Source organism: Petaurus breviceps, unplaced genomic scaffold (genome assembly GCF_028583685.1).
Source record: "Petaurus breviceps papuanus isolate PSGF00001 unplaced genomic scaffold, PetGlider_PUasm1.0 355, whole genome shotgun sequence".
Taxonomy (NCBI): Eukaryota; Metazoa; Chordata; class Mammalia; order Diprotodontia; family Petauridae; genus Petaurus; species Petaurus breviceps.
In genome coordinates, this window is record NW_027186289.1 from 219,122 (window position 1) to 230,534 (window position 11,413).

Here is an 11,413-nt window from a genome sequence, read left to right on the forward strand (position 1 = left end):
ACACAGCTAGTTTTGTATTAAGTGTCTGAGGACAGATTTGAACTCAGGTCTCCGAGGCCAGTGCTCTATTCACTGCACCACCTAACCTCCCTGCAATCCTTCTTTTGAGACCTGTTTGATCATATTTTTTGGTCATTTATCTTTTTTTTATTAGCTGTGCCAGAGCCAAATAATCTTGGAATGATGGAGCTCAATTTTCACAGAAGAAAATAGATAGGCTTAACTATACAGGGTTTCATTTCTAGCTTGTAATTGAGAGCAAACAGTATACAATAACCAAGCAACACACAAGCAAAGACCTACACAGTAGCTACATACTTGCTGTGACCTTGACTCCAAGACCTCCAGTTACACACTACAGGACCAACAATGAATTCCAAGAGGATCTTGTAAGTCTTCATACCTAGTAGTCACCATATTGTGGGTCAGGCAGGAATGACACACTCTAGATGCTGTTACCCTAGGACTCTAAGCACCCATATAAAAATCTGCTGTGAATTGGAATTCATGGAGGTCAGTCCTTGTTCCGTCCTATGAGATCCTGTCACTGACCTCAGCTAGTCCATCTTGAGTCAGAGTGAATGGACTCAGCAAAGGACCTTGTCAAGGAGAAGCCCTGCCATTTTGCCCTGGGCCCCTCACCATTGCACCATACACTGCTGATAACACATGAAAACGCATCCTTTTTCAATTCTTCACCCAAGGTCAGCTACCGAGAATGGAATACTGCAGATGCAGAGACACATGTTCTAGAATCTAGAATGTAGATGTTCCTCCAGTCATTAATATCAGCCAGAGGCAGTGTTGCTGAGTGGATAGAGATCTACCCTCAGAGTAAAGACTCGTCAGAGTCCTACCTCTCACACATGCTAGCCCATGAAAGTCTTCAAACACTAGTAAGCAAACCCCTAGAACCTGCTCAGTAACAGAGAGACAGTTTCCCAAAGGCAACCCAGTCTGTTCTCCTGCTCACATCTGTGATCAAAGTTTTAATGACCCTATGCTCATCCCCAGAATCAAAATGGTCATTTTGTGAAATCTTTACCATGATAGAGTATGATGGAGTCGTGGAATACTACACTTGTGTGTAGCATTCTGTGGACGAGTCATTTAACCCTGTTTGCCTCAGTTTCCTCATCTGTAAAATGAGCTGGAGTTGGTCACCCAAAAGACAATGGAAAGGTGAATGTTAGATATAAGAAGGATGGGCACCGCTGAGAACAGTCATACATGGGAAGCAACATCAAAAATATCCACAGAGAAAGGCTGCCAGCACGCTTGGTGGACTTGGACAAGTGGTAGCATGGACAATCAGGGGAAATGCCCACACTAATGAAATCTTGTTTCCATTAGAGGAGAATATGGATTAAAAAGGGACACAATCCATTAAGAGGTTATTCACTGAGAGAGCCAGAGAGCACAGATGTAATTCTATGAGAAAATTGAGGCCGTCTAGTCCAGCCTCATCTTATTGATGGGGAAAAGAGGTCCATCCAGGGGAAATGTTTGCCCAAGTTCATTATGTAGCATGTGGTAGAACCGAGGTCCTCACTGAAGGAGTCTGGAATGAAGGATGACAGGGACTTGATCTATGATAATGGCCTGAATGTGACTGAGGTTTTGTCGTTGTTGAGTGATTTCACTGGTGTCCCATTCTTTGTGACCCCATTTTGGGGTTTTTGGCAAAGACACTGGAGTGGCTTGTCATTTACTTTTCCAGCTCATTTTACAGATGAGGAAGCTGAGGCAAATAGGTTAAGTGACTTGCCCAGGGTCATATAGTAAGGATCTGGGACCAGATTTGAACTCGTGAAGATGAGTCCTCCTGACTCCAGGTCCAGTGCTCACTCCACTGTACCAGCTAGTGCCCCAAATAGAAATGGACTCTGCCAATCATTCTGAGGTAATCAGTGAGATTTCTTTCTCTTTTCTTCCCTCAAATATGGTTATATTGATTTAATTTGAACAAAAAACAATTGCATGCAATCAAAACAACCTTAATTGTCTTTTGTGATTCTTGTGTTTACCAATCTAGTCTACTGTACATGTTTTCTCCTAAATTTAATCTATTCCAGAGATAGGTTTTTCCTCTTTTAATATAGTAGCTGATAGCTTAGATAAGTGAAAAATATATTTATTAAGCATATACTCTGTGTAAGGCACTGAGGATATGAAGACAAGATAAAAGTTAGCCCAAGCCCTCAAGGAGGTTACGTTCTGCTACTTTATAACTTGAGATATATTCCTCTCACTCTCCCTTTTCCCTCATTTCCTTTGACTTTGTCCATTTGGGAAATTAAAAAGATTAGAGGATAAGGATCTTCTACAGAAGCTGAACCAGAGAGAAGGATGTGGGAAAGAGATTCTGCTCCATGTGAAGTGAGGGGGCTGGACCAGGAAGGATAGGGAAGATAGACAGTCATTTCTCTCTTCTCTATTTCCCATTCTCAGAAGCCCTTGTGCCTTCTCCACCCCTACCCCAACTCAGAATCCTTGGACATACCTGAGCCTGTCAGCTCAGTGGCAAGAGGGTCAGATTGTGATGGATTCTGGAAGGTTGGATGGGCTCAAGTTTCTGGGGCTCTTTCCTTATCCTTATATCGGTCACAGCCTCCTTCTAACCCATCCCTGGGAAAACTACCTTAGCACATGAAGAAGACACAGACAAAACACACCAGGATAAACAGACTTCTCTGGACTTCAAGACAATGTAACCACGGCTTTCCCAAGCCCTGAAGGCTTGCCTGAATCCAACTGAGCCAGCAATCCTCCAAACCACTTAAAGGCAGCAAGGTCAGTTGGCTTGTTTATCCTTCTTAAATCCCTGAATTGATGAAGTTCTCACAGAACACCGCAGGGGAAGTAAAATGCAGATAGGTATGGCCAGATGTGCCACCTTCCTAACAAGTGTGGTCTAAGACACTGTACCTGTAACTGGCTCTGAGTCCCTGGCCATGGTGCTAGGAAGTTTTTATAAAGCCCAAGTAAAGCCCCTATTTCTGTACTGTCTTAAACTTTAAAAGGCATCCCCTTCTGATAAGCCTACAAGCAGGTCTTCCATTGCTGAGTTCCTTGAAATAAAGTTAAAACTTCCAAATGTTTCTTTCATAGGCCTCCAGTCAACACTATAAGAAAATTGGTCTCTGAAAACTAAAGTTTTAGATTAAAAATGGACAGGATTAAGGAATCAAATTCCCAGTGGTGTTTACCATTTCCTTCCTTAACCAGTCTTCCCTAGACTTCTACAAGAACATGGAACTCATGTGATAACCTACGTGCATCTCTGGGCACCATGGCCTTTATCCTGATGTCATCATCACTTATCTGAGAAAAGTCTGGGGTTAAACAACAATATCTATCTTCTGTTACAGGAGGCACCCTCAGACCAGTGCGGAAGGATGTAAGGTGATCTTGTTCAACCCTCTCAATTTTAAAAATGAGGAAAATGAGGTCCAGAGATGCTCCATTTCACAAAAAGAGTAAGCATAGCTAGGCCTTGACTCAGGTCCTTTTTGTCCTTACTGCTTTAGTTCTGATAATCATTTAATATCATTTTGGGACCTTAATAAGGGCCGGAGCCTAAACTAACCAACCAGAAGAGCCTGGACCTAAGAACTTCTTTATTCTCTGAAGTAGACTCAGAAAATACTTTTCTTCCTTTGTCAACAAAGCCAGATGGGGCTGGCTTAAGAGCATTTTTCCTCTCTTCATAATTATTAAGGATGAGACCCTTAACCTGAGACACCATTTTGAATAATGGGACTTTTTCTTATCTTAATATTTTTTGGACATACACTATGTTATGGCACATTAATGGTAAAGAAAACACAGTTGTCCTAGGTCATAATTTCAATTGACACTTGGTCAACTCTCTTATTGTATTTACCACCTATTCAATTAAGAAAATTCCTCTCTCATACTTACACATAAATTTGAGTGACACAGCCACCCTGAGTTGGGATGGTTCTAAAATGTATTTAAGCTTTCTCATTCTTTTGTCCAGGCAGTCAGATTTTATCTGGTTCCATATAAGTATGTATTCTGCTCGCTTTAAGGGAACAAACATATGACTTTATATATCACCTAGTCTGTTTGCCCCCTTTAACCAAACTTTCAGGTCAACAATTCTCACCTGCAAGTGATCTATCTTCTAGCAAAATGGACTCTGAGCTGAGCCTTGAACTCAATCTAGCATCTCTCACATTAGTACCTTGACATTGGCCATTCATTGCATTCAAATACCCTCCATTTCCCTACCCATTAAAAAGTCTTCTTTAACTAAGGTTCATGTAAACAATGGAAGTATGCTAAGGATTCTGAACGTGTTCTTTAAAAGGAATAAGTGGGAAGGGAGATGATGTTGTCAGATTGCTTTAGAGTGGGGGGCCCCTAAATTAATCCATAGTCATCATGTTCCAGGAGACTCAGATAATTAGCAGGACTACACATTTGAATGTCACCTCCACGTAAGATTTGAGTGATGCTTGAATAATCCCTGGGAACCATAAAAAAGGAAATTGGACAAAGTCTTCAGAAATCATCTGAATTTATCCTAAGATGGACAAAACATTTTCTAGGTGGGGTTGGGGGGGGGGGTGAATTACCAATTAGCTTAAAGGAAATGAGCTTTGAGCCTGCCCTTCCACTCCTCAAGCAAGGGGAAGGTTCACAATTCCCTCTGGCCTCTCCAATATAGGCTTTCTCTAGTCTCTCCTGTAGAACTCCCTAAGTTCTTGAGAAGCAGAAAAAAAAAGCTGGACTTTGTTCCTCAGTCTCTTGTGCCTGTTTTCTGCTCCTCAGGCCCAAGAGGAGACAGGAGTAGCCCAACCCTCCCGCCCTTCTATGTGATCTCAGAATCAAGCTGATCCCCGGACTTCCAGCTTCCCTTTCCGAAGGCCTGGGGAAAACAAAACCAAAGCAAGAATCTAAGTTCATCTGTAAAGTCAGAGGAAGCCCCTGCTTGGATCTCTCATCTCCAAAGCAGCTTGTACAACATTTGTAGTGTAAATATGAAGAATCGATCGATGCCCTCCCCATTCTGCTTCCTTTGTGGATGCTTTGGTCAGAAAGCTGCATGACAAGGGCCCAGCAAGCAGGGTGCCCATCCAGGCAAACCTGGACCTGACCAAGAAGCCCCTCACCTGCCATCTCTTCTAATTAGTGCTTCAGATGATGGTGGTCCTCCAGCAAGGAGGCACCTCCTACCTCCCAAAGCAGCCGTTCCTGTTTGGGCTAATTCATCTCTAGCTGTGGGCTCAGTTCGGGGGAGTTTTCTGCTTGCAGTGCCCACGTATGGTCCCTGATCCTTCTTTCCAGCGCCACTTAAAACAAGTCACATTGGACGTCCTGAGACAGGTCTCCAAACAGTGGAAGGTGGTTCCGCTTCCTCCAAGCCTTCATTTAGCTTGTGGTCCCGTCTCCCACCGAGCAGCCGGCGCTTTTCTGGATACTCTGAATGCCACAAAAGCTTTAAGGAGAGACAGCATGGCTCCACAGCCCGTTTTCCCGGCCACCGTCTCCAGGTGGCCGAAGACTTAGCAGTCTGTGCTTAGGACGGGAGCCTTGTCTCTGACAGAGGGTAGGAAACCTCACAAAGCAAGTCCCCGTTCAAATCAAAGCAGCAGATCAGACTTGGGGGCTGGGGCTGGCAGAGAACAGAAGTCCCCATAAACACTGGCCTTCAGAGGGCACATCTCCCTCCTCAGCCTACCACTGGAGAGAGTACAGGTGACCTAGATTATAACCTACCTGTGGTATGACCTGTGGGCTCACAGACAATGCCTTTAACAACTGTATGGATTAGGGACCGAGGGTATCATCCTGCCTACTTTACAGGTCAGGAAAACGAGGTTCAAACCATCACCAACCAAGTATTGGATCTTATGTTTACCTAAAGCCTGGCCAAATCCAGGTAGGATGCACAACCTGAGTCCCTTGCCCAACATTCCTGGATGAGAGGTCAAGACTGAGACTAAACATCTGGTTTTGATCTGACCCTGTAAAGATGGGAGAGCCTGCAAGGGAGGGACAGTTATCAAGTACCCATGGACTGCATCATTTGGGTGGAAAGGCAGCCCCACAGCAGAACTTGGGACATGTGATCACTTTCCCAGCTGTGTTCACTGGAGCCCTCAAATCGTTGCCTAGCTTGGGGGCATTAGGCAGCTCGGCATAATGAATGAATGGGTTGATCTGTTCGTAGGAAAGTCGGGCTGCTTTTAGATGATGTCTCTCCAAAGATTAAAGATGAACCTCCTAATTCAACAGCCCCTTCCAGAGGGGAAAATGAAGTCCCGGGAAGACTGCTACTGTCTGTCAAGTGATGGGAAAATGTCTCATATGTTCCCATATTGAGCCTAGACCAAGTCCAGGAGGCCCAGGACTCTGCCCAGAACTGAGAACGTGAAACACCATCCAAGCCCTGGGTGCCCAGAAATGCTCCTATGAGGAATTGCCTCCCACCTAGGAAGTTAGACCGGAACAGGCACTGTCTTTCTGATGGGGGATGGCAATAGGTTATACCGGAACTCTGATCCTTGTCAAAGACCAGAATGCCTGCGATTCAGTCTGGAAAAGAATTCAGTAGGCCCAAGCAGACTTGGAGTCAGAATTGTAAAAGTTTATTGTTACACTTTACAGCAGGCAAGGGTCCCTAAGGGACCTGCAAGTTTATTGTTACCCTGTACATTCGGAAAGCATTCTTAGGGAACCTGCAAACTTAAAGAAGACATAGGCATAGTTTTTAAGGAGTTGAGGCAATTAATCCGATGTCAATTCTGCTGACTAGGAAAGTAAGGGTGGGATTAGGAAGGAGTTAAGGAGTGGTCAGTGCTTAAAGGAACATGCACTTTTAATGTCAACTGCCCATAATTCACTGGGAAATAGTCCAAGGGGGGGCTACCTGGAGGCGTGATTTTAGGCCTGAAAGTCACTAAGTCAGCTAGCTTCAAGGGCTGCCTGAGAAGTGCCATGTTTGACAAGATGGATGTTGGGAACCAAGGCTCACGGGACTCAGTGTGTGGATGATTGGCTGAGGGCTTAACCTATAGTTAGGGCACCCAAGGATTCACAGATGCAGCTGGGCCCCTACACTAGGGGGCTGCCCCCGGGCAGAGCTGTGCCCTGAGCCTGGGGGGAGGCGTTTTACAGGCACGTCCCAAGCTCCCCTCCGCTTCCTCCGCTAGCTGGCCCTTAGGCTCCGCGGGCGCCCCGAGTCCGGGCCTTCGCACACAGAGGCACACGGAGCGATCACCTCGGTGGCCGCGCAGGGGGGCCCACACGCGGCCTCGCTCGGGACGAGGGCGGAGCCGCATAAGCCCAGCGCTGTCTCCCCACGCCCCCCGCGCCGGCCCAACCTGGGGAGACCCGAGACCCGCGGCCGAGGGGCTGTGACGTCCCGGGGAAGGCTCGGGCTGGTCAATGTCCGAGCGCGCGAACAGACACGCAGTTATTCACGTGACGCTCCCCCCACCCCAGCGTTGGGCGCGGGGGCGCGGCCACCGAGGTGATCGGTCCGCGGGGGGGGGACACAGGCCCCCCACGGCGCCGTGTTTGTCCAGGGTCCGAATCCCGCCCCCCCCCTCCTCCCCCATGCCTGGAAACCAGCTCTAGCAACTTGCGGACAGGGGGAGAGGCGTGAGGAGGGGGAGACGGTCTCCCACTCCCCGCTCCCCCATTGACAACACTACCCGAGCAGCAAGGGGGCAGGTGGGAGGGGCGCGACCTTGCTGGAATCCGGCGCATGCGCAACAACTCCGGCGTGGGTGGAGGGGGAAGGCGAAAAGAACTACAAGTTCCGGCAGGCAGAGCGGTACCCTCCTTCTCCTCAGTTTTTCTTTGCCCAAATGGCTTTCACGAAGATGCCCTAGGCTGTTCTCCCTAGTGCGCCGTCCGCTCCATGGGCCTCCTCGAGAAAGGGCCCTTAGTTCTCCGGGGCGGCCCCAGTTCAAGCGTGAGCAGGACGTGGATTAAGTGACTACAAAGCCCAGCAGCCACCGCGCGCGAACAAAAGGAGGCGGCAGAACGAACTACAAGGCCCAGCAGGCGCCGAGCGCAAATAGGCTCACGGCTGACTACAAGGCCCAGTACACCCCGCGCACAAACAGCAGGCGGGGCGGACTACAAGACCCGGCAGCCACTGCGCATAAACGGCAGCCACAGGCAGACCCCGCGCACGAACAGCCGCCGCACGGGTGACTGACTACGAGGCCCGGCAGGCACCGCGCATACCCGCCAGCCCCAGGGGTGACTGACTACAAGGCCCAGTAGACCCCGCGCACAAACAGCAGGCGGGCGGACTACAAGACCCGGCAGCCACCGCGCACAAACGTCAGCCGCAGGTGGCGCAGACTACAAGGTCCAGCAGACACCGCGCACCAACAGCAGCCGACGGGTGACTGACTACGAGGCCCGGCCTGCCCCGCGCGCCGGCCGGAAGAGGAAGGACTGCATCGAGGACCCGTCAGGGAGCCGGCTAGCATAGTCCGGAGGGCTGCCGGCGGCGGGATGGCGCACGGGGAGAATGAGGCGGCCGCCGCCAGCTCCCCGGCCCCCGGGCCGCCGGGCCCGGTGTCCTTCAGCTTCAGCCGCACGGCCGGGCGGAGGCGCCTGGCGGAAGGCCGCGAGGGGCCGCCGGAGGAGGAGAAGGACTTCGTGCGGGCCGTGGAGGGGCGCGAGGTGCGCAGCGTGCGGCCGCCCGAGGAGGCGCCGCGGGAACTGGTGATCCCCCTGCTGCGGCAGGGCCACGGCCGGAGGGCGGCCCCGGGCCCGGCCGCGCTCCCCGAGGACGGCGTGCTGCGGCAGGCCGTGGAGGAGCTGATCGCCGAGTCCCAGGCGCAGCAGGCCCCGGGCTCCGACGCCGCTGAGCCCCCCACTGCCATCCCGCTGGTGGCCCGGGCCGAGGCGGCCGCAGCCCCGGAGGCGGTGGGCGCGGACTACGAGGCGGTGCCGGTGGAGGCCTACGGGCTGGCCATGCTGCGGGGCATGGGCTGGAAGCCGGGGGAGGGCATCGGCCGCACCTTCAAGCAGGTGGTGACGCCCCGTGAGAACGCCCTGCGGCCCAAGGGCCTGGGGCTGGGGGCCAGCCTGGCGCCGCCCTCGGGGCCTCCCGCGGGCCACCGGGACGGGGAGTCTCAGCAGGAGCCAGAGGCTGCGGGCCTGGCCCCCGGGGGCGCCGTGCTGGTGCTGTCCGGGCCGCACCGCGGCCTCTACGGCCAGGTGCAGGGGCTGGACCCAGACAACGCCCGGGCAGTGGTGAAGCTGGCCCCGGCCGGCCTCGTGGCCACCCTCAGCGAGCACGTGCTGCGGCCCGTCCCGCGCCGGGAGCTGGAGCGGCGGGCGGCCCCCGCCGAGAAGAAGGGGCGCAAGCGGCCGCGGCCCCCCGCCGAGCCGCAGGAGCAGCAGCCGGCCCCGCACTGGCTGCGCAGGGACCTCCGCGTGCGCTGCGTGGATCGGCGACTGCACGGCGGCCGCTACTACCGGGCCAAGATGACGGTGGAGGACGTGGTGGGCCCGGACACGTGCGTGTGCCGCACGGACGAGGGCCGGCTGCTGGAGGGGCTGCGGGAGCGCATGCTAGAGACGCTCATCCCGCGGGAGGACAAGGCGTGGGTCATGGTGGTGCTGGGGCCGCATCGCGGCCGGCTGGGCCGCCTGCTGACACGGGACACGGAGCGCGCCCGGGCGCTGGTGCAGCTGCAAGAGGGCGACGCTGTCCTGCAGCTGGACTATGAGGCCGTGTGCCAATACGTGGGGCCGGTGGCGGAGGACTGAGCTCCCCGTGCCTTCGGGGCTGCGGCCCAGGACTGAGACCTTTGGGGGGCTCCCCGTGCCTTCGGGCTGCCCTGGGGCAGGTCCAGCCTGCCTGCCCCAGTAGCGTTTGTTGTCTGAATAAAAATGCCTTTTCAAAAACACATGCAGTGACTGAGAGGGGCGGGAGGACCCTGCATCCCCGGCAGACGTTCAGAGCCTGGAGATGCTGGGGGGGACTCTGGGGGGGTGGCTATAGAGGGACCTCCCTGCAGGAACTGGGCTTGCTGCTCTCTGGCAGTTCCAAGTGCATTGCGGGAAGTTAGTGGAGGTGTTAAATGTTTGAGGCTAACTACAGGGAAAAGACAAACTGTCCTTGCCCCTTCCTCATTCACACTCTGTCTGATCCCACCTAGTCCCCTGGATTGACACCTCCCCACTGAACTAGGTTAAATCTGTTGGCAATTCTTAAAATAATTAAAGCCCACCACCCCTCCCAAGGTCACAGTGCCCGTGGACCTGGGCCCCTGCAGCTGGACTCCTTGATTCTGTGTTACCTCCTGGGGACATGACATCGGTGCCTCTAGTTCCCATTCCATGCTGTCCTTTGTCAGACATGACTGTCTCTGAATCTCCAACCAGACCAATTAGCCCCCACCTGGGCTTTTTGTAGAGTGTATGTTAGATGAGCCAATGGGGGCACAATCAGAATAACTCATCCTCCCTTTAGGAAGGAGTCAGTCCCATCAATGGACGAAGCTCCCAGCTCCAGAGAAAGGTTGCCTAAATTGCCAGGTGTTAGCAAGCCAGTTGCTTTTACCCGGTTTGTTATAAGGCTGGTTTGAAAAAAGACAGAGAACATTATCTAGGCCTAGATGGTCATGCTAGAGAAGGTTGATGTCGCCTATTGGAATCCCAAAAGTAATGAGGTGGACACCCACAAGTCTTAAAGGCTGTGTGACATTTGAACTTTCTGCTCGATGTGGGAGGAAGGGGACAAGGGGCAGGAAGATGAAGGCTGTCCATCTCAACTAAGCTGTGAGGGACAGCAGGGTCCTTGAGACACTTTCCGCAGAGACTTTGAGCTTTGCTGTTCTAGATGATGGCCATTGGGCTCTGCTATCTCAGTGGGTACACACACTACCTGGCACTTTGTTTCCTTCCTCAGTCTCCAGAGGAAATCCAAATTAACCATCTATGGACTAACTGCTTCTTGGGAGAGGAGTAGCCTGTTGAGGGCTTTCCAGGCTGTAGCCCAGGAAGCTCACTTGCATGAACTGTTGACATTAGAACTGCTAACCTTTCCATGCCTGAGAAAAGAAAAGCCTTTGGTCGCTAAAATCCTCCCTGCATTGGCTTTGGAAGCCTTTGCTCTTAGACAACAATCATTTTTACCCTTTCAGTAGAAGCTCATTAGGGGTTGGGAATGTCCCCTGAATCACCCTGGGAGAGGACAGGCATCTAAGTCATCCCCTGGGGTGAGTGAGAAACACCTTGGAAAGCAAACATGAGCTAGGGGTCCAGGAAGAGGCAGGGCCAGGCCCGTGTGGGCTTGGGTGCAATGGGCTGATGCAGCTGCTGACTGTCCTCTGAGGGTCTGTGGACTTTGAGTTGCTGGGGCAGCTGGTCACTGGGCTGGAAGAATCCCCTGCAACAAGCCCCACTT

General features: G+C 52.2%; 1 protein-coding gene across 1 annotated transcript; it reads left to right on the forward strand.

Annotated features, from left to right (window-relative positions):
* Positions 1-8,423: 8,423 nt before the first annotated feature.
* On the forward strand, positions 8,424-9,911 carry GPKOW (G-patch domain and KOW motifs). The gene has a single exon (XM_069097253.1). The coding sequence runs from the start codon at positions 8,506-8,508 to the stop codon at positions 9,769-9,771; it is 1,266 nt and encodes a 421-aa protein (XP_068953354.1). The 5' UTR covers positions 8,424-8,505; the 3' UTR covers positions 9,772-9,911.
* Positions 9,912-11,413: the final 1,502 nt, after the last annotated feature.